Source organism: Microtus oregoni, unplaced genomic scaffold (genome assembly GCF_018167655.1).
Source record: "Microtus oregoni isolate MIOR12 unplaced genomic scaffold, Mior012 000014F_ref0000157, whole genome shotgun sequence".
Classification (NCBI taxonomy): Eukaryota; Metazoa; Chordata; class Mammalia; order Rodentia; family Cricetidae; genus Microtus; species Microtus oregoni.
Window position 1 is genome coordinate 8,409,007 of NW_024543073.1, and position 23,963 is coordinate 8,432,969.

The 23,963-nt window shown below is 40.3% G+C and overlaps 1 protein-coding gene across 3 annotated transcripts in view; it reads left to right on the forward strand.

Annotated features, from left to right (window-relative positions):
• Zswim6 (zinc finger SWIM-type containing 6) overlaps positions 1-23,963 on the forward strand; it is a 168,033-nt gene that overhangs the window by 117,186 nt on the left and 26,884 nt on the right. For all 3 annotated transcript variants that reach the window (XM_041663711.1, XM_041663712.1, XM_041663713.1), the window contains exons 3-4: positions 2,128-2,276; positions 6,346-6,496. In XM_041663711.1, coding sequence (XP_041519645.1) covers positions 2,128-2,276; positions 6,346-6,496 — 300 coding nt within the window. The remainder of the gene's footprint in view (positions 1-2,127; positions 2,277-6,345; positions 6,497-23,963) is intronic.

Sequence of the window (23,963 nt, forward strand, 5' to 3'; positions counted from 1 at the left end):
GTGCATCTGTGTTGTCTTTCTCAGATTGTTTGTGTAAGGAGATAATAATGCATAACTTCTTTTAAAAAGCCTCATTGTCAACATGAAATTAGTGCATTTATGTATAATTTTCTCCTCTTGTTTTTTCATCCAGTGATAATTTTAGATTACTTGTACTCCAGTGTAGTACAAGGAGACTACCCCCATTCATTTCTGAGGCTGCATGATTAACATTTTATGGTAAGAATGTTCAGGTGATGGACATCAGGATAAAGAGGAGTTCATTCTCCTACTTCAGGTACCATCCTCGTAAGTTCCTATTCATTGCCCCAAGGAAAGAGGCCCTGAGCTCCTCAGCTGTCAAGCTGAGAATCCTCGTCCCTCCAGGATTGTCTTGGGCTGCTCTGCCGTAGGCCCTCTACTCTCAGGTTGATTGGACTTTTATTTCTATCTACCAGGCTTTTTTCTGCCTAAGGCCTCTGCCCACGTTCTATTTTTAGTCCCACATGTGACCCATCCCTCTTTCCCCGTCTTTAGTCAGATCTCAGCTCATTGCCGTATCCTGAAGGTAAGTCTCTCAAACCCTGCCTTTGAGGAGCTATCACCATTCAGCACTCTGCATCCACATCTGCAGATCACACATTCGTGTCGTCATTACTGCACTGCTTTCCAAATAGTTGTTGCAGTTCAACTATGGTATAGAATTAATGTAAAGGGTTATAACAAGTTATTTTTTTTAAAGAAATAGAATAGCAAATATTAGGCCACTTCATTTATGCTAAGGGTTTTTCTTTCTAGTCAGACTTTTCAGCTTAATTTACAGCTGTGATCATGTTAGTACATAAACTCATATGCATAGTAGGCATAGTATAAGTGGTATTATTGTGGGAACTAGATAAAAATAGGTTTTAAATTAGTTCGGAACAGGAATTCTGTGTGTTTTAAATACCATTATATCTCCATGTTCTTGCAAAGAGGCAAGCTAGCAGAGTTGCCACTGTGGCTATATTGACTGTCTGAAAGAATAAATGCCACTTTGTAGGATTTGTTCCACTGTGGCCCTCTACTAGGGTCAAGCAGACCCAGTTTCTAAGGAGACATTAGTGATTATTTCCTTGAACAGTTAATTTTGTACTTCATCATTGAGTGAAAGTTATGTAGAATCATATCTATGTCTAAAGGCTGTTGAAAGGTTTATGACACGAAGTGACATGTTCTTATATTTAAAATCTTAATCCTTATAGGTCTTACATGCCATTGTTTTATTTTCTTAACAAATAATGAAGCTTAAAGCTTTTCCCTAAGTAGCTGGGTAACTTGTAAATTTGTAAGGTAGCCTTCGCTCACTGGATTTATTACATAGCTGTTGTCTTTCCTGTGTACTTCAGCAATAAAATATTAATGCGGTTTGGCAAGGTAATACTACAACCTGAGTTAGAGCAACAGCTGCACTGCCTGCTCCCATGTGTCTTAGTTTCCCTTTTTAATCTTTCCTTTTCTGCAAGTAAAGACTTAGGTCAGCATCTTGTTGTTATGGTAGCAGAGGATGGTGAAGCTTCTTGAGTCAACAGGAAAGAGTGAAGTCCGATGCTGAATGACTTGTTCTGTATTTTCTGGGTGTCAGTGAGAAATATTTTTCTAGTATGTCCTACATATATTTTCCTATGCCATGCATTTACAGTAAGGTATCTTTAATTGTTTTTGTCTTGTTTTTGAGACTGGGTTTCTCTCTGTAGCCCTGACTGTCCTGGAACTAGCTCTGTTGACCAGGCCTGTCTCTGCCTCCCAAGTGCTGGGATTAAAGGCACGTGTCACTACCACACTGTGACTCTTTAATTTTCTTGGAAATGTGTAAGCAAGAGGCTCTGTGTCTATACTCTGTGTTTATACTCTGTGTCTATACTCTGTGTCTATATTCTGTAGAACTTGAGTTCTGCAGTAATCTGCCTTTGACTAAGTGCAGATAAGGAAGGTCTTGGAAATCAAAGGTGAATTGCATTTATTTCAGTCAGAAATTGGTATATATAATTGAGACTGAGATGGATTTTAAAAGTGTTTATGTAAAACTTGAGTCAGAATTATTTCCAGATTTGTTGTTGGAACCTCTGAGCACAGCTTTAATCCAGCCCATGTCCCTTTTCTTTGTAGGTGCTCCTGATCCCACGGCAGGTGCTAGCATCGACGATGAGAACTGCTGGCACTTGGATGAAGAGCAGGTGCAGGAGCAGGTTAAACTGTTCCTTTCCCAGGGAGGGTACCATGGATCAGGGAAGCAACTTAACTTGCTCTTTGCAAAGGTATGGCTTTCTGTTTCAAAGAAGGATTCCAAGTATAGGAGCATATATGGTAACTGTGTTACAGTCCTGTATGGAATAGGGTGGAGATTTTAAGCAAATGAATCAGTGGGAAAAAACCTGTATTATAATACAAGCTTTAACTTGTTTACATGACCTTCCGCAGCAAGTGGGTCATTTTGTCTCTTAGTTACTATAAAATAATGATAATTGTTAGTTTTAACAAACTTTTCCGAGGTGGTGGTGTGCACCTATAATCCCAACACTCAAGGGACAGAGGCAGGTGGATCTCTGAGTAGAAGGCCAGCCTGGTCTACAGAGTGAGTTCTAGGATAGCCAGGGCTGTTAACACATGAAAAACTCTGTCTCCAAAAACCAACCAAGTACACAAGGAAACAAACCCCATAACTTCTTTCAATAGTAAAAACAAAGTAAAGGCTTTAATGTTACTTGACATCCTTCCAGGTGTTACTTTTTCTAGGTAATTTCCGCAAGTGAAGCATAATTTTAAACTAAACACTTCTTTTATACATATACTATCTATATCTTAATAATTTCAGTGATACTTAGTGTTAGTTTCAAAACTGTGAGTTAGTTTCATAGACTTCAACGTTCTACCCTATCTGAGTACTAAAAACTTTGGGAAATTATTTGTCAGTTTTCTCATCTATAAAACTAATAGTAACATATGTCTTCCCATTAAATAATGGTGTTTATTTCAACTACTAAAAATCAATGGCCTAAGAAATACTTGCTATTGTTAATCCAAGTTCTTTGTGATCAGAAGTTTTGCCACACATTTGGTATCATAATGTAATTTCTGAATACTGGGTAAAGTGCTTTTTGAAAATAATATTTGGACTAGTGAAATGGCTTGGTGGGTAAAGTGCTCCCTGTACAAGCATGCGAACATGAGTTTAGATTCCCCAGAGGCTGCATAAAAGCCGGGTGTGGTGGTGGCATGCCTGTAGTCTGAGCCTTGGGGAGTGGAGTCTAGCCAGCCCAGCCAATTACTGTTTCAGGTTTGGTTACAGACTCTGTCTTGAGAGATGACTGGATGGATGGATGGATGGATGGATGGATGGATGGATAAGAGGTGGAGAGGTGAGGAGAGAAAGATGTGTAAAGTGATAGAGGAGGACATGCTACATCAGCACGTCACCCTCTAGCCTCTGTAAGCTCACATGTGCTTGATAACCTACACATGAACACATATGTACCCCCACACACATACATGCACACACACCCCAACACCAAACCATCGTATTTCTCTTGAAGGTATAGTCATTATTGTAGATAATGTATTAAAATTACTTTCAAGGGAACAGTTTATTAATTGATTTCATTAAACAGCTTCTCTGGTATTCACAAAAATTTAAGGTTTTATATTCTGTGTTCATTTATTTTTAATTCAGAAAGTTTAGCATGAATTCTGATACTGAATATGGACAGAGACTAGTGTGTTCTGTTAAAAAAGATTTATCTTGCAGGCATATGTAGATGATCAGGTTTGCAAGTTTGTTTATAATGCAGGGCATTTGAATCTAGAAAGACACAACACGTGATTTAATTAGTTCTTGGTACACAGGTACTTTAAATTTGCCATTCTTTACAGCTAATATTCTTGAAATGTATTAACTGTAGACAACAAATGTACTTGAGTTTGATTACTAGACATATTTTGGGTTTATATGTTCAATAATAGTTAAACAATGATTTTATTGTTGCTGAGTACCAGCTTAGAAATGTATCTGTAAAACAAATCAAATCCAGTAGGTTTTCAGACCCAGAGGAAGCATTCACATGTTCGTGTCCACGGAGTGCATTGTGACCAAGTGGAAGCAATGTAAAATATGTACTTTTAGCTAGTCTGCAGTTGCTACATATGCATATGAAGTAATAGCAGCAACTAATTTTGGAAATATATAAATGTATAGCATTTTTAGCCTTAAGGCAGATGCGGTTTCTGATTCCAGCTGTTATTTTTGTTCACTGAGCAGTTGGCTAATTTTTTTGAGGCTTGGCTTTAGAATTCATGAAATGAGGGTTATAATCTGGTCTAGTCTGCATGCTGTTTGAAAATTCAGTGTTGAACATAGATATATATCTAATTCTTGAGCACAGTGTCCACAAATGGCAACCCCCTGTCCTCCTGACATCGCCTGTTGGTGACTTTGTGGTGTTCCATATTTGCGTTCAGGGAGAAAGTGCTTGCCAGTCTTTACAAGGCTCAAATGCTCAAGGGCCTGGGGAGTTTGGTGCATATCTCTGCCCAAGCCTGAGGTGAAGAATCTGTGGTCTTTGGAGTGCTGTATTGCAGTTGAGCCTTTGGTTTTCATGCCTTGTCTTTCAAACCGAATCCTGAAGAGAATCCCCCTCCCCTCCTACAGGACCCTGTACCAGGAATTTATCACAGGGACAACTGTCATTGAGTTAGGATTCTCATTTGTTAAATATGTAGTGAGCACCATACACTTTAAAGTTTTATTCATTTATGATTTCCTGTAGACAGATTAACCCTGGTGTTTATCTTTTCTAAGTTGGGTAGTGCAGCACAGGAAAACGGACAGTTCATGACTTCAGCTTGAAAGACCAAGTTCAGTTATTAAGTCAGATATTGTTTGTTTGTTTGTATTGGTGCTCTGTGGAGCCTTCGTACAGACTGAGCATTCTTAAACCTCCAGGCTCTGTCCAATTCCTCTTAGCACTGCAAAGCCTTCTTGTTTGCATGAATGTGCACAGCCCTTTGTATCCTCAGGTTCTGCACCGACAGAGAAACCATTCATGGACTGAAAACTTAGTTTAGTCTATGAAGATGTTTCCATTTGTATTGAAGATGTACAGATTTTTTCTTCTTGTCACCCTTGGGTGGTAACATCACAGCTAGTATGAACACAGCATATTGTGTATTGACAACATTGTATTAGTTACAATGTGTCACAGGTTAATGTAGAGTTGCTTCGACGTGTTTGTGTAGGGTACATAGAACTATTAGAAATTTGGTTAGGTGAAGATTTCAGTGTTGCCATGAGGTTCTAGAACCCATGCATCTTTGGAGATGACTATGCTACTGCTCACATGTAAATAATTCAGCGAGAAAGAACATGCCCAAATTATTAATATATCTTAAAAAAGTAAAGTTCTTGCACAATTTTGTGAATATTGTAAGAAATATTGAATTACAGAGTTGAAACTGATGACTTGTATGGAATGTGAGTTATATCTCAAGGAAACTTACACAGTCAGATCAGTTTACACGATCCCTAAACCATGTTCAGTGGCGTGCCTTGGGTTCTGCGACTCTGCTGGTAAATATGATCAGTAGGGGAGTCTGGAATATACTAAACTGTGTATGTGTGTGTGTGTTTGTGTGTGTGTGTTTATGCAGCTCCTGTATTCCAGCAAAGGTGTGCCATCACTCGGGTGTGCTAAACCAGTTCTCATGAATGTATCAGGTTCGGATACCACTTTCTGGCACTTCTGTGGTTTGTTGAAGCAGGAATTAGCTAGTCATTTATTTTGTTGAGTATAGTCTGACTACAAAGTAGATCTGGTTCAGATAAAAGGCATTCATTGAGGGAAATCTTCAAAACTTATGCCAGATGTGATATCACATGCCTATAATCTCAGCAGTCAAAAAGCTGAGGCAGGAGAATCATGAGTTAAATGTCAGATTGAGCTATAGTAAGACCTTATCTCATAGAGCCACATGCACATGCATGCGCAAACACACATTTGCACACACACCCTATGCATTTTTACCCTACACGTGAAACATGGTATAATTGCCTTATTCAAATCCATAAAACTCACCAAAGCATTTAAAATTGAAAAGTTGGGAAAGCTTCATTATTGCATGTAGCTTCTAAAGCATAATTTATAATAATTGAGAGTGCCTTTTCTTATTATATTGCAGTTTAGAATGCAGGATGGTTTTTCCTACTTTAGTATGCTTTAGAGGACTGGTGTGAAGGCTTCTCTCTCATATATACATATAAGCACATTCCTAGTCTCTTGTGTGGCTGTTTATTTACTTGTAAATTGTAACATTTTTGTTTCGTTTCCCCACTAGGTGCGGGAGATGTTGAAGATGAGAGACTCCAATGGGGCCCGTATGTTGACCTTGATCACAGAGCAGTTCATGGCTGACCCTCGCCTGTCACTTTGGAGGCAGCAAGGCACTGCAATGACTGACAAATACAGGCAGCTCTGGGATGAGCTTGGTAAATGAGTTTCCTGTCCATTTACATTGAGCTTTGTTGTAGATAAGACCACAGGTGGCTATTTAGGAACATGATCCTATGGATGCAGGAGAGAGCTGCTCCCTGCAAACCCGCATGAGTTTGCTTTGTGCAGATGGGTAGGTAGAAAAGGACTCAGACTAGTGTTTGGAGAATGCAGCTGTGGGAGAGCCTGGGGAGTGTCTGCTCCTGAGAGAAGCCAGCACAGGAATGTCCCTTTAGATACTTGGTAAAAGGTTCTGTATTTTTAGAACAAATGGTTTACATTGTGGGATCAGTTCCTGGCTATTTCATCTCATTTTTTGAGTCTGCCTTGCTTTTTCCTCTCGTTGGAATTCTCAGAAGTGATTTGAATACTCACTATATTTTTAGCAGATACCGACCTAGGTCAACCATTGTTCTTGAGAATAGAGAATATATGGCAAAAACTAAAATTTTATTGTCCAAAATCTCTGGTGATTAAAGATGTAAATACAGCAGATGGCTGTGAGAGAGAGAGAGAGAGAGAGAGAGAGAGAGAGAGAGAGAGAGACATTTTCTTGTCATGTTCAACCTAAAAATACTGGAAATGAGGCTCCTTACCTACCTAGTGTTTATTTGCTACAGAAATGAAAAATAGTAATACATTTGTTAGCTTGTCTTTCTATTAAGAGATCCATAGGGTAACAGACATTGTATTTCTGTCTACTAGTTTCAAAAGAGGAAAATGCTTGCTGCATCTGCAGTTTCAGTAAATTCCTGATTGCTGGCAGTCAACTGCTGCTTGGTGCGTTTGGATCCCAAGCCTAAACTAGCTGAAGACGGACATTTGTCTAGGAAGGGCCCCACATCATTGTAATGAAAGGCACTTTTAAGATGAAGGATTTGAAGCTGAGGAATTTGGACCCAGGAAGATTTCTATAAGTTGGTGAACTGGAATCATTGGGATCATACAGTAAGCTACTTAAAAATTGACGTCAGTGTTTCTTCTTGTTCAGGGAGACTTGACTGTAGGCATAGGAACTCCGGTTGGTTTGTTTCTATAGAAGTACATCTGCTACTTGCCAAATGTCAAGGTGTTTCCTCTAAATTTTTTTCTAGCATATTTTGAAAAATACTATCTTGTGTCTCATACTTTCCTTGGGTCTCCTGAAATACTGATAGTAGCTTTTCTCCCAGTCAAATTTAAGTCAATCTGTAAAAACAGTAAATAGCTACCATGTATTGCAATGAGGTCTGAGGGCATGGTGTGGTATTGAAGAACTCAGGGGACTACATGGTTTAAGTAAATATTTCTATAGAAAACTGAGTGAGTTAGTTTTTCAAATAAAGCCTTTTTAGCTTGTGACTCCATAATACATGAATTCACTAGTCAGACCATAAAGGTTAAAAAGCATGAGCAATTATAATCAATAATGGGACATTGGCTCAGTGGTTAAGAGCACTACTGCTCTTCCAGAGGTCCTTGGTTCAATTCCCAGCACCCACATGGCGATTAATGACTGCAATTCCAAGATTTGACATCCTCACACAGGTATGACATGTAGGCCAAATAGCTGCATAAAATAAAAAAGTTAAAAAATAACAATAATGGAGGGGCTCGTGTAGGGAAAATACACGTTACTATTAAGTGTGATACTGAGAAATGTGACGGTACTGTTCATATTGCTTAGAAAGAAAATGTCACTTGAATATTTTGGTTACCAAAAAAAGAAGAAATACAAAGGATACTGTTGAACAAAATTTACAGTGTTCACATTTAATATAGTCAGGTCTCACCTTTCCAAGTTGGCTTTGAAAAATGTGTGTCAAGACCTTCAGTCTGAAATAGGAGTTCTCATTGGGTGGGAGATTTTGGCAGCTGACTCCAGTTATAGTGTCTACAGACTGCTTTATTAAGACCCAGATTTTAGTCAAGTTGTTTGATTTCAGACAAGGATCAAGAACGCATGCACACAAGCATGTGCATGCATACATATATCTGCAGGTACACACACTCCCCCTCGCGCCCTTCGTCTTTCTCCCGCTTCCCCATCTTGAAATCATGACTAGACCAGTGAAGTTTGCCTGTGGACTCCGCTGCCACTTTAGTGGGATCTAAGTTTTGTGAGAAATCCCCTAGAGAAGTTATAGTAGCTATCACATCTTAATACTTGTTCACCAAAAAATTAACTTCAAGTTCCTTTTAGACTACAAAAGGAAAGGCTTTTGCTTCTTAATAAAATGGGGGAATTTGACTTTGTGCCCCTACACGGGTCTCACATTGCTTCAAGGCTGTGCTCTGGAATTAAATGCTGAGCACTGCCAGATGCCAGACATTGAGAAGAGGCTGAGTTTTGTGGGCAAATGGGATCTGCAAGTTAATTGGTGTTTTCTGCAGGCTTCTGGCTGTGAAATGAAATTGGAAGCCCTTTAGCCACATGGATAATACAGGACCTGAATACAAATGTCACATGTCACCATCAGGACCCACTGTGAGACAATAGTGTTCCCACTCCAACATTGCACCATTACAGATCATTTAAATATGGGGATTACATTTAAACTAAAAGCCCCATTTGCCTTTTACTGCAATTTAAATGTCCTCTTAGCAAAAGCTAAGTGACAAATTAAATGAAAAAAGTGCCCACATTTTTAAAGCTGTAATGCAAAACAACCTTTTATTGCTTCTCATGTGCCACGAGTGAATCATTATACTTGTCAACCCTAAACCAAGCCATAATTGGAGCAGCTACTGTTATCAAAGTGGGGCCGCTCCATGACAGCTTAATAAAGCCGAAACTGTTAAATTAAATCCCAGATGCTTAACTCCTTAGCACCAGTGGAGTCGATGGGTCCATCTCTGGCAGTGGCCAGTACACCAGGAAAGGAAAAAAGATTTCCTGGCATGAGCGCTTCCGTGTGATAAGTGTACACGCATCGTAGCCAAGTAACTCTGCTTCTTGGCAAAGGATCCAGAGCCATCAGATTGTCAGCCAGAAGATGACAGAATCGTTTTCATAGGGCCAGATAGCCCCCTTCCCAAGATTTGTAACTTTCTGGTTATATGTGAGTTATGAAATTTCACACTGTTGATGCTTCAGAAATAGTTTAAAATAGCAGCTTCATTTTCTAAACTCTTCCTTTTCACATAAATATGTGCAAAGTTGTTTTGGGCAGCCTGTTTCTTCCCCTATTCTCCAGCTAACAAAGAGGCTAGTTTTTCCCAGGACCTGCCAATGTAAGTGCCTGTGCTACTCGTGTGACCTGAGTTCATTTTTGTGATTTACTCCCTAGTTTTCATAACGTAGGATGAACTAGATGCAGATGCATGCTATTAAGACCTCGCTTATTGCTCCTCATTTGCAGATGCATTTATCTTGTGCATGAAACAGTTTTCTTCAGATAATAATTTTACTCTCTGTGTGTGATACTCATTTTCCCAAACACATGGCAGTGTTCTGAAGATGAGTAATTTTGAATCATAATCAACAATGGGGAAAAGTCAGTATTACAATCTCAAGACAGAAAAGCAAGCCCCGTGGCAATGGTGGAAAGACCGCATGTTTGATCAAGGCCATACATTTAGTAGTCGGGCAAACATTTCTGCTCTTGCAGTCTTTATTAGTGACACACATATTTTCTGGGAATTAGATCCTAGAAAGACGCGTGACCTGAAAGAACAGCCTAGTGCTAACTTGTGGCAAGCACAGCTACTGTTAGCCCTAATGGCTGCCTGTTCACCACACTTAATTACCAGGCAAGTCTTTAGGGATGAGGGGTATAGTGTAACCTCTCTTAGGCTTTGGTGAGTCCCCTTCCTTAAATGTTTTATAAGACTGTAATTTTTACTTTGCATCATAAAGTTATAGGTTGTGGCTGCCAGTCTATTAACACCTAATTAAAATGGATGTCATTAGAGGAAACAGTAAAATGCAATTTAATTACCGTTTTTGTCACATGGAAAATTCCTGACTTTTCAAGTGTCGTACACCGTGTCCCCCGCATTTGAAACACTGAGTTTTCTTTTGGAGGAAAATCATGCACTCTGCTGTCTAGTACGTGAGCCCTTCTCATAGGAAGAAGATGAGCTGCAAGGGCAGAAAAAATCCATAGTGAGTTTGTGCACATAGTTCTTGAGAACAAGGTGGCAGCGCTTGTAATTCTTTTCACATCTTCTCATCTGGGGACTGACTTCTTTGTGGGCAGAAGCTGGTGGATTTAAGCATTCTTCCTAATTCTAATTTCACTTAAAGAACAATGATCCAGGGTCGGGTGTGAGACTAAGTGGTCGTATATAGGTCCAGGGCACCTGGGATCAGGGTAAGTTTAGTCACCAGTAGAGAACTCACCCACCAGTTGGGGCCACATTTAGAGAAAAATATTAAAAATGACCAGCTCCCTGGACCTGGAATGCCTTCGCCTCTGCATCCCAGATGTGGATAAGCATCATTTTGCACCTTGCTATTCTTGAAGTCACACATTCAGAATAAGCCTCATAATTTAGGACACTCTTTGTTCACAGCCAGAAATAAAAACTTAAGCGTTCTATTCTGGAGAATGACATCTTACATCTCTGGACGCAGCAGACTTAATAACTGCCACTGTTAGTTTCTATGGTAAATTCAGATTTTGGCTTGCCATATATTTAAGTCAGTTATGGTTAAAACCTAATCAAGGAGTCACTGCTTCACACAAAACTAGAAAGCCTTACAAAATGACTTGCTGTATACAGGGTTACTTCGTTAGGGACGAAAGCAAACAGCAATCCCCAGAATGCCCTTGCAGGAGAAAGTTGTCAGCACAGACTGGGAAACCTCCATACAGCTGTCAGGGTAGAATTCAGGTCTAATGAACTGCTCATCAGGACTTCCTTGTCATCTGTCAGTCTGTCTTCCCCTGGGCACAAGACGAATACAGCTTTACCACTGTGTGTGCTGCTGGTACTCCCCCCCCCCTTCCAGAAGTTTTATTCCAGTTGGCACTATACCCAGAAGAACAGACTCTGGATCTAGATTTTAATGTTAGTGGTACTGATAGTAAAGAGGGAGCGGAAACTTGCAAGTATCAGGAGACATGTAAATTAAAACAGTTGTAATGAACCAGGAAGTCGGGGATGGTAGAAGCTGACCTGAATGTGGTTTATAAGAAGTGACAGGAAGTAGGATTAGTGTCCCAGACGGAGAAAGCATTGTGGACCAAGACAGGGAAGGCACAGTGAGAAAGGTGTTTACTGTCAAAATAATAGCCATAAACTCCCCAGTCCAGCCTTGTTCATTGGCCCTTAACCTAAGAGAGGTGGAGAGTGAGACCAAGAGACAGCAGAGGTCCTGGACTTGTTTTTTTTAATTTCCTATTTTAGTTCAAGTACTACGAATAACACAGTTGTCTACACTTAATTTTCAAGTACTGTACACAGCAGTTTCTTGCATGCGTTATATTACTTAATCCTTAAAACAGCATTGTGATATAGGTATAATTTTTAGTGCTAATTTTTAACCAATAAAATGGAAACTTAGGAAGGCTAAACAGCATTAGCAGTTTACCCTAAAATACGGTTAGATATCTCTGTCAGGCATCTATACTTTGCAGAGGTAAAGTGGAGGTGACCAAGTGGACATAAGTCTTGGGAAATGGGCTCCTGCTGTTTGTCTTCTTCACTCAGCCACCATCCTGACTGAACTTATCCCAGGCAGTCTAGCTGCCTGTGAGCAGCCATGTTTTCAGGGATTCTAACTTCAGACCTTTTGGGAAAAGCAAACATACTGCTAAATAGCAGCTTACTTCTGCTTTTGAGAGCAGAGGCCATAACTCAGTAAGCTGATCACAAACACAGATAGGACAAGCTTACAGTTGGAATCCAGTGAAATTTCAGTCACACTCCCCAGTCCCCTTTGGTAATGGTTGATGGAAACCATTTGCTCAGTGTCTCTGCCCTGGTGGCAGTCCTGGAGTTGGTGACACGCCTTCATCTCATGGAGTCTGTAGGTCCTGTGAGCCTTCCTGCCTGGGATGGAGTGTGCTCCTGTCTTGGTTTCCTTTGCTTCCGGTGTTATAATTCGGATCTCTTCTGCATGCAGGGCCATGTGTGTATGCAGTATCCTTGTTCTCAGAATGCCCAGTTGCTGCTGCTCCTACCAGGCCCTGGGTTTTGTAGTCACATCACTGTGTGCCTCTTAAATGGAACTGCTCTGTGTTCTCTGGTCACAGGCCTGCGGATTCTCCTGCTGTGGAGTTCAGAAGAGGGGGATTTTCTCTGCTTCAGAGTAATTTGTAGTTTAAATCAGAAGTTAGAAAGGAAAGAATGTATTCTTTACAATGAGCAAACCTATGATAACTACATCCCATGTAATTATCTGAACTGTCTTTTCTTTGACTAGAGTTTCTAGGGTTTAATTATCCGTTTAATACCCCATGTAGAAAAGAAAAAAACTGTAAATATGTATTAATAAGAAGTAATAGGCTCTCGGGATTAAATGAGATCATTATAGGTCACTTGGTTTCATTACAGAACAAATTGTAGATTCTTAAAGATACTGTAGTGTAAGTTATCTGCATGTACAGTTAAATCATTTATAACAAACTTAGATGGTTTAGAATAATTTCACTGTTGTGTTTTTATAAACTGCCAGGGGCTGGGGGGATGCTTCCACCCAGACACTCTATTTTAAATATTCTAGCAATTTGGCTAGAAGTTAAGATATGGTTTGTTGTAATGAAACCATATATGCATACTATATGGCATTCAAAGATGGATTCGCTTTACTTTTTTAATGTTGTTTATCTAAAATAGTTCAATTATAATGCATATTCTTACGTTAGCGGCTAATAGGAATTAATCAGAGTTGGTATAAAATGTCCTTTTCCTCTTAAAAATAATTTCTAGGAAAGGTCTACCTCCACTTCCTAAGAGCTATTACTGTTCTTTTCCCCAAGAAACAGCCACCAAGGGGAAATGCGGCTGAAATGGCTCTGCTGGGCTGTGATCTAGAAGACTTGTTATGGTGTAGGATGTAAAGTAGTACCTCTCAACCTTCCCAATGCTGTGGCCCTTTGGACAGGTTCTTATGGTATGCTGACTCCCAATCATACAGCTATTTTATTGTTAATTCACAACTAATTTTGCTACTATTATGAATTATAATGTAAATATCTGATATGTAGGATATCTGATCTGTAACCCCTGTGGAGGGGTCAAGACCCACAGGTTGAGAACCACTGATCTAGCAGGAGAGTCAATGTGAAGAAAGGCTATGGAACATTCTTCCCTTGATGTAGCAGCTTACAAAGATCGTTGAGGACTGAGAAACTCTCCATCTTAAGCTGTTTGGAATTCGCAAGGGGTTTGAAGCGAATCAGACAGGCCAGGAGCTAGTTTGAAAGAAGGGGCATCTAAAGGTGGGCCTGAAGCAGCTACCAGGGCTGCTCTTGGTGTGTGCTGGCACTGGGAAAAGCGCTTCACAGATGCCATCGTTGCATTACGTCGTAGTTCTACGGGGATGGAGAGTGGAGGATATAAGCCATGCTTGTCCTCCTTAGGAGGTGTTCAGCCACTGCCCAGCAAAGCCCTGGGAGTAGAAGAGAACTCGGGAGGAGGCAGGTCCCACTCAGGCACAGCATTGTGACTTACTGAGTTAGATCCTAGGCTTCTTGGGAACAGTTTCAAGGATTAGAGAGTTCTAAGATTAGAAATGTTTGTTTCACAATCACTGTCTGCAGTAGTGAGTCCTTAAAATCCTCAGTTTTCTTGAGATACAGAAAAGAATGACTTCAATTCACGCGGGCAACTTTCTCATATACTTTGTGGCAGAAAGATGCTAAATAATTTGCAGCAAGTGAAGTTTTGTGAGGTCACCATAGGCTTATCTGATCATTTTGTAACATTTTAATGACTTCCTTTAGAATTTCAAACTTAAAATTAAGGAAAGTGCCACCTGATTAAGAGACTGCTGCTTCTCTCATTGGCATTCTGGAGTGAGTTTGGCAGCCCATTGGGGCCCGTGTCTCTTGCTTTGCCCCGGTGACTAAGCAGTCCTGAACAGAGGTAGTGTCTGGAATGTGGGCAACACTCTGAGCTCTGTGGCCTTTATCTTGCAAAGAAAACAATTGAGATGTAAAGGAAAACCTGATTTTGACCCATCATCAGTTATACCTTGTTGACTCCTTTAATTCTGGAATATATTAGTAAATATCAAATTTTTGCAGCAGCAGACCCGTAGAAGAATGTAAAAAACATTGATAAAATGAGAATTGGAACAGGTACCTTGCAATAGTTTGGATTGGGAGTAGCAGCTTGGATAAGCCAAGATAGCATTGGCAGAGTTCCAGTCAGGGCCCGGTTGGAACTGAGAGAAAATTGTGCAAGGAGAAACGCCTTGACAGTACTGCTAAGAGCACAAAAATCCCTCTGCCTATCACACGTCACCAGCATGCTTAGCATATACATATACAGTCCCCTGGTGAGCAGGTCTGTCATTCACATAACATACACTTTCCTAGACAAACAGACCAAATCTATATAAAGAATATTTTAAAGTATTAAACTACTTAGTGTAATTAATATTATTAATCTTCTTGTCATTGCTGTCATTATTAAGAGATGAAACTAATTTTCTGGCCATCTTCTAAAAAATGTTTTTAGTCCCTGTCTTTTTTTAATTATACCATCTTTTCCCCTTCTGTTCTACTAACTAGAACATTAAAAGTAACACATGTTGTTAGTTATTCCTCCTGAAAGGTGAAAAATGTGTCGGGCATATAGTTGGTGCTCAGTAAACATTTGTGAAGATGAAAGTGAATGAATACTTGATGTACAAAGCCATCTACCTTCTTGGAAGCTTTAAGAAGTATATTTTTATAGTAAACACTGGGAAAATATCTTCAATGTGTCATCAGTTTTATATTCTTCCACTTTAGGTTTATCTAGCTGCCTCTGCCCAGGATATTCATGGGTGCCCATGTGTGCATGCACACACACTCGTGCCCTGAAATGCAAACACTTTAGAGTATAGAAGGGCACTGATTCCCTCTTGCCATCCATGCTGCAGGTAATCTATTGCATTAATCACGCAGCCCGTGGGAAATGCATGGAGAGTGATTATACTATCATACACAGTATAGTCAGCATGAAGCACTTGTCAAGACCAATACATCAAAGTTTAATTCAGTAATAAGAGTGAATTAGAGCAAAATGAAACATTCTGCTCTCTAGGAAACCCAACACCCATCATAAGTTCTTCTGCACTCCATAGAAAGCCAATGTGTTCAGAAATTGTTTTTATGAACAAATCAGTGTTCTAGTCAGACAGACTATTGCAAGAACCCTCTCCCCTTCTTCTGGTATCTCACATAAGTAGCTGGTGTTTACTTCACTATTGATACCCTAGAACAATCAGCACCGGTCAATTTGATCACTTTTTAGTATGCCTTTTGATGGATTTCTGTCCGAATTAGTTCTCTGTGCCAGCAAGAGGAAGACGACTTTCCAAGGCTCAATGATGTACTTAAGTATAAATACCAGAAGTGCTTTTCTGGAAGAATATCAGACAGATTAACAAGAACCCACTTGTTTGTCTTGTGGTACCCTGTGCTGTAGTTGGGGAACTCACAGCCTCACAGTCTAGTCAGGACACAGAATAATAAATGAGAAATAAAAGGCAGCCGAAGACAGCCACGATATAATATGAAGTGTGCTGCACAAACCAGTTGAGGGTTGCTCTCCTACATTCCTACATGAAAATGAAGTAAATCGCTATTGTAAGAAGTCACTTGCCAACTGAGTGTTTTCAGAAATAGGTTTATATGGAGTTGGAGTCATTACCATTGAATGAACCGTGGAACTGTTTATGAAGATGCCCCAGAAATGAAGCCAGTGCAGAACACATGAAAGTGTTCGTGCAGACTCCGAGCCATTCCTTTACCTCACCTATTACTGTGTTTCCTCAGAGAGCAAAAATCACCCTCCTGCCACTCCTCCCTTCTCTCTCCTTGTCTCTGATTTTTGTTTTTTGTCTTCCCTTTGCTCCCTTGAAAGGGAGAGGGATGTTGAGGATGTCTAAAGGCTGGCTGTGTGATCTCCCACAGAGTGAGACTCCTAATGAGGCCAAGCTCACAGCACTGACAGATCAAATGCAATGGGAAAGCTTATTTATTAGATAATGAACACAATCCAGGATGTCAGTTAACTCCCTTTAACTGTTTTCCTTCTTGACAAAAAGAAACTATTTCAAATTTATCTGGGAGTTTGGTTAGATGATGACTAAGCTTGTGCCATTTAGCAGGGCGTTTAGCCCCGCTTAACCCAGGCATTCTTAAAACTTGCTGCACTATATATCCCTTGGGTCTGATTTTGAAAAATTTCCAGAAATATTTTAATAAATTAAAAGCTAGCGTATCAAATTCTAAGAAGAATGTTTTTCCAGTTAAACTTACTTTTCCAAACACGGAGTGATTGATGTATTAAAACTTCATTATGCTGATAATAACACTGTCATAATTAGGGTCACGGTTTTCGTGTGGTCTGACCCAAGAAGTTTTGTGACTGTAGTTTTGCTAGCACAACTAATTATACCAGTGATCTCCTATTTGTGACTGCAATTAGGTATTTCATGGCCTCTACATAAATATGATTAGATAATTGGATCATGCATGAAATTTATACTATTATAATAGCCTCTGAGAACAAAAATAAATATTGTGATTTATTTTATAACCATTGAACCCTTGGAAGTCCTGAAAGTGATTGCTTTACTTTGCCTGCTACTACTTCATAAGACTTTACATGACACTGGTCTCTAGACACTTAACTGTTCATCTAACAGTGCTAATTTTTTTATGAATGTGGAACAAGACAAAATGAGCCTTTGGTTTTTAGTCTGTTGGAGATGATGATGCCATCTGTCTGTCTCCTCTGCCCTGCACCAGCCTTTTTCATATTGTCACCACCTCTGCTTTCCCAGCACCATACACATGAGTTCTCTTCCTAGAAGTTAGGGAGAAGAGCAGCATTTATAAATGGTTCCAGAGGTGTCCATTACAGAAGATGAACAGATTTATTTTAATGAGTCTGCCTCCTTCCCCCTCTAAAAAAACACCCCACAAAAATCTGTGACTTAATCACTGAAATTATTTAATAGTAATAACCACAAAAAAATAACTTGTGGAGTTAGGCATAGCAAGAGTCTGCAGCTGATTCATTTGCTCAATTCATAATGTCATGTCCAGGAATATACAGAACTATACAGGAATAGGCAGGAAGGGTTCTCACTTGCATGCATTTCCCCAGAGATGCTGATACAGACTTGACTTGAACAGAGCTGATCATAGTGTTTCCAGACAAAACAGGCTTCATCTAACTTGAGTAATCAGTCTCGAATCCTATGTTTAACTTTTGTTTGCCCATTTACTGTTTGAATCTGCACTGAAATTACTTATTTTCTGTGCCTGTCAGTTCTGAAAATTGCAGTTTTATTTTGTTTATTTGGGCTTTATTCAGATGATTCTTGTTTGAATGTTCTTTCTTCTCTCTGACCTGAGTGTCTATAAGCACAAGTAAAACCAGGAGAGTGTTGGATGACTTATTGGGTTAGAACACTGGCTGTACTTGCAGAGGACCCAGGTTTGATTCCCAGCACCCCCAAAGTGGTTCAAAGCCACCTATAACGCCTGTTCCAGAGGATCTGATGCCCTCTTTTGACCTCCACAGGGACTAGGCACACACATAGTAAACAGACATACATATTAAACATACACACAGTAAACAGGCAAAACATTCATGCAGTGTTGAAATAGGAGCGTCGGGGCTGCGTCCCTGGCACTCGGCCGCCCACATGACTAGCTTAGCTTATGCCCCGAAATAATTACACGGAAACTGTATTCTTTTAAACACTGCTTGGCCTATTTCTATCTAGCCTCTTCTAGGCTGGCTCTCGCACCTGGACTAGCCCATTTCTAATAATCTGCTGTAGCCCACGAGCTGGCTTACCAGGAATGATCTTAACCTGCCTCTGTCTGGAGTGTGAGAATCATGGCGACTCACTGACTCAGCTTCTTTCTCCCAGCCTTCTGTTCTGTTTACTCCACCCACCTAAGGGTGGACCTATCAAATGGGCCTAGCAGTTTCTTTATTGCGTAACCAATGAAATCAACAGATTGATATATGACACTCCCACATCAATGCAGTAAAAATAAAGACACAATTTTAAAAAGAACCCAGTTTAGAAGTAAAGTACAAGGTATTAGTTGTAAGGATTTCAGGTTACTCATAATTTTTAGTTAATAAAGTATACTTTAAAATGCAAAGGATGAAGTGATCCTGTCAAAAAACTAAAATCATTAGTCTTGGAAATTTCATAAATCCAAGCTTAAAATAAGAAGAACAAAACCCCCACCTTTTGGCTATATAGCTAGATTAAAGGCTAAGTTGCTGTAGAATTTACAGAACCCTTGGAAAGGGTTCTTGCTCCCTCTTCTAATAGCTCCACCTCCCTAAACTCCAGCTGCTTCGCTACAGCTTTCTGTTTGTTTGTTTTGAAAGGTAATGTGATAATTATGTAAATATTTAAAACAGGGTTAATGTGTTACTGAAAGCAGGGTTAATGTGAGGTAAAGATTCAGTAAAATGACGGCAATTATTGTCAGGTAAATAAGTATAGATGCCATTCACTTTTAGAAATGTTGGTTATATTAGGTGGAACAATCTTTGTACCCTACAGAAAGACATTTAGAGACGTTAAATGTAGAATCTAATTAGAAACCCAACATGTGTAACTTGATATTGTTAGGATTTTCCTTGAAGGGAGAAAGATTTGCATACAAAGCAGCATGCAATAATAATGCAGTACGTTTGGATACCTTCTATTTTGTTAGGTTTTTAGAATGACTTCTTGTTTGGCTTACAGCTCTTTCATCTGTTGAGTGATTTATTTGAATCTAATTGTTTGAGCTAATAATATTCACATATGCACAAGTTCTCTGTTGTGGAGGCTCATCCTGTGTACTGTAGGATGTTTAAGCAGTGCCTCTGGGACCTACTTTACATGACCAAAACAACACCGCATATGGCCAGATATCTCTAGAAGGGCACAGAGTCGTCAGTGGTTGAGAACCATTATTCTCACTGTTGAGTTTTATTTTTGAGAAAAAAAAATAGATTCAGGAATAGGTGTTTATTATCCTTAAAATTTCACTATAATTAATGTACTTCTTACAATTTTTCATAGATATATTGGTTAAGTTTAAAATTAGTATCTATAAATATTACTGGTAGTGGTTCGTAGTCATGAATGCACTGAGTAAAAAACTGGCACGTTTATCTTTCTACAATGTCAAAACTTACTGGGCAGGATTACTGCACGAGTGAGGTGATTCTAAGGGCAGAGAGGGTTCAAAATAACATATGGGTGAACAGAATTCTTGGGCAGCAGGTCAGGGAGGCTGAACAAACACTGAGGAGTTATCTGCATCTTAGTGCACACACCAAGTCATCACCCGATAGACTGATCATCTGTGTTGACCACTTTTTATAGGGTCCAAGTGTGGTTACACCCTTTCCTTACTGATGGATATTTGATGAGGTCTTGATCTTTGTTTTCTTGATAAGATTTCAACACATCTATATGCCTCTACAGTAGCAATTCATTCTGATAAACTTAGAGTGCACCCTTTCTACTCCCAGGAAGAAGTCATTGTCATCCATCAGTAGTTGCCAGTGGGTGGCGCCAGACAAAGGGGGTCATTCATTGTCTATTCAAATGGAGAACTATCTACCATCCTCAAAATGGAGTCAAAAGTCGCTTGTAAAATGGAGTCTCTCAGTGTAAGGCACAAGCTGAAAAAAACAAAACAAGTTTTCTACAATTTGGACTAACTCAGAGCCAGGAACAGCCTGATTTCAACAAGAATAGAGAATAAAATTTTACATATTCAAAATAATAGTTGGTTAGCTCTGACTAATATTTTTTTAATTTCAGGCAAAATTATAGCTAGTATTTACCGAAAATAAAAGCACTAAAATTACCATATTTAAAAACAAGTACTCATCGGTGATAAATAAAAGGCTAAAAAATTACTTTTTCATTTCATAATCTAGCACGTTTTTAAGTGCTTAGCGATTGTGATAGACTAAAGTGGGCCACATACTCCCTGCTTTTCCTCTGTGGTATGGCACTGTGTTTCCTCTCTTTAGCCAAGGCAGATTTTACCAGTTGGGACAGGTTGTGAGTCAAAGCCAGCAGTGTCAATTTCTTAGCTCTTGAAAGTTTGTTCATGGGGTTTGTGTGTGTGAAGCCTGCCTTTATGAGGTAATGTGAAGTCCAGAGTTGGCAGAGACATAAGCGCAAAACAGTCTTACAAATTACGTAGACATTCTTGTCCCTCTTGTTTCAGTTAGGGAGCTGGCAGCGCAGAGTCGTATGACGGGGCATCCATAGCTTGTCCAGAGTCATGTGACAGGACGTCCATAGCTTGTCCAGAGTCAAGTGACAGGGCATCCATAGCTTGTCCAGAGTCATGTGACAGGGCGTCCATAGCTTGTCCAGAGTCATGTGACGGGGCGTCCATAGCTTGTCCAGAGTCATGTGACGGGGCGTCCATAGCTTGTCCAGAGTCGTATGATGGGGCATCCATAGCTTGTCCAGAGTCGTATGATGGGGCATCCATAGCTTGTCCAGAGTCATGTGACAGGGCATCCATAGCTTGTCCAGAGTCATGTGACGGCATCCATAGCTGGCCCCTTGAGACCAGAGCTTGTTGATGGAAAGAACAGTTTTTGTTGGAAATGTAAACAGTGAGTATGTAAGGTGGGCTAAATGGTGTTGATAATCACATATCTAAGTGTTTACTACAAAGACCTGGTGGGTACAATTAATCCTTGTCAGCCCCTTTTACTGAGAGTAGCTCTGATGCATTGGTATTTTGTTACTGGCAGAATACAGAAGTAATCAAAAAGACTTTCAGAACAATCTTATGTTCCATTTCTGTACCTTTCTGCCATGTTCTCTAACGATTGTAGTCAGATACAGAATGTGAACAGGTCTAAGACTGCTAAGTAGACAACTACTTCCCTTAGGTGAAAAGTATTTGTATTTTTCCTTGGGTGAAGGAATTTGCTTCCTTAGCTTGGGGTTCTTTTCCTTGATATCATATGGCTGAAGTCACTCACTGGGTGAAGACTAGTCAGGGCAAAGAGGAAGAAAGAGCATACTGGGTGGTTTTATTAGCTCCTTTCGGCTGCTATGATAAAACACTGACAACAGTAACTTCCAGAAGAACGTTTTCTTCGGCTTTCATACAGTTTCAGAGGCATAAGAGGCAGTCATGGGGCAGGTCCAGAGAGCTCTTCAAACCCAAACACAGGCAGAATATGCAGGCCAGAAGTAGGGTCAGGCTATATAATCTCAAAGCCTGCCCCTAATGATGCATTTTCTGAGCTGCACTACCCAAATCTCCCAAACATCACCACCAACTGAGAACCAGGTTCTCAGATGCCTGAGCCTGTGTGTGGTGGTGGTGGTGGGGGGGGGGGCAGGGGGAGATATCTCACTTGATCCACCACATGGCTCTCCCTGGCCCCCATAGGCTCACGCCCATATCAGAATCAAAAATGAATATATAGTCCAACTTTAGACATCTCTGTAGTCTGTCACAGTTTCAACACAGTTTAAATATCCAAAGTCTCTTCTGAGATTCAAGGTAACTCTAGACTATAACTCCCTGGGGAGAAAAAAAAAGCAAATTCCATACCTCAAACATTTAATAATCACAGAAAATACAGTGTCATTCCAAAAGAGAGGAATTGGGGGCATAGTTAGGAAATATTTGACCAAAGCAAGGTCAAGCTCAGCAAGGCAAACACCATATCCTGTAACTCCATGTCCAGTGTTTGGGACTTGAATTTCAAAGAACTTAGATGGTTCTTCCCCTTGAGCTTTGCTGTCCTCTGAGGCTTTCGTTCAGGGACTCCTCTGTCACATGCCACCCAGGCTGCCTGGCTCTCTGAAACTATGGTAGAAGAACCCGCAATCTTCCATGCCTCTAAACCGAGCACCAAGTGGATCACACTGTGAATTTCAGCTGCCAGTGATCCCTCTCTCCTGTTTCTCACATCAGCTGCCAGAGGTCCCTGTCCCCCTTTCTCACATCAGCTGCCAGAGGTCCCTGTCCCCCTTTCTCACATCAGTCACAGATTTTTTCTTTGTCAGTTGCTTTCTATGTGCAGTACCATGGGCTCTATTGCAGAAGTCGGAAGATTGGTAAATGTGAGCTTGCCCAAGGAACGCCTTTGTTGCAGTGCAGAGCTAGGGTTTTCTTTGTGGGCCTAATTTCCTTAGAAACTGAGAGCTGTCAGCACATGCTTTGGCTTTAACATTGAACTTTCTAGTGCTCCTTCTCTCTCCACACTGTACACTCTCCGTTTCTTCCCATGCTGCTTGTTCTGCTCACTGGAGGCCTGCATAAGGGGAATCAGTAACAGTTGCGCAACAGACTCACCATTATGGTGTCTTAAAATCTCCTCCACCAAAGAAATTGATCCAGTACTTTTTAAAATTTTGTCAAGCAAGTTCTCAGGACATGGGCAGAAGGCAGCCAGATTTTTCATCAAACATTTCCCATGAATGGCCTCTGAAGCATCCGCTAATATTACTCCCCATTTGAAACCTTGATCTGGGGCCTGCCTAGTTTATCTTTCTCTCAGCATGATTATTTCAGGACTCTTACTAGAATTTCCTTCTTTTAAGTTCTAGTTTCAATCAATTTTCTGGCCCAAAGTTCTAGTCTTCTACATTTTTCCAAAAGAAAAAAAAAACCAACATGGTCAGGTTCTTTATAGCAATAGCCCCACTCTCTGGTGCCAACTTCTATGTTGGTCACTCCTCTGTTGCTGTAATAAACATGGCCAAAGGCAACTTATGAAAGAAAAGAGTCAGCTTACAGCTCCATAGGGACAGGAGATCATACAACAGCAAGAGGCAGGCATGGCTGCAGGAACCTGAAAGCTCACACCTTCCACCACGCACAAAGCAGAGAAGGGAAGGCAGGGTAAGGCTGCATAGTCCCAAAGCCTGCCCCTGTGATGCACTTCCTGCAGCAAGGCTGTACCACCTAAACCTTCCAAGCCGTGTGACCAGCTGGGAATCATGTTCAAATGCCTGAACCTATGAGGAACGTTTCTAATTCAAATCACCACAGTGGGAGAAAAGGCTAGAGCTCATATGTGACGTGGATAATTCTGAAACTGGGTGATGTGCACACCATAGATTTGATACTGACAGGGCCCTGGCAATGCTGACTAATAACCACATCTTCCCACCTTCCCTCGGAGTCCTTGAAAGGGTTACCATTTCAGAGAAATCATAGAGTGGGATTTTATCATTAAATAACTTTTATTTTATTTTTATTGATTTTTATTGAGCTCTACATTTTTCTCTGTTTCCCTTCCTGCCTCTCCCCTCCCCTTCAACCCTCTCCCAAGGTCCCCAGTCTCCCAATTTAC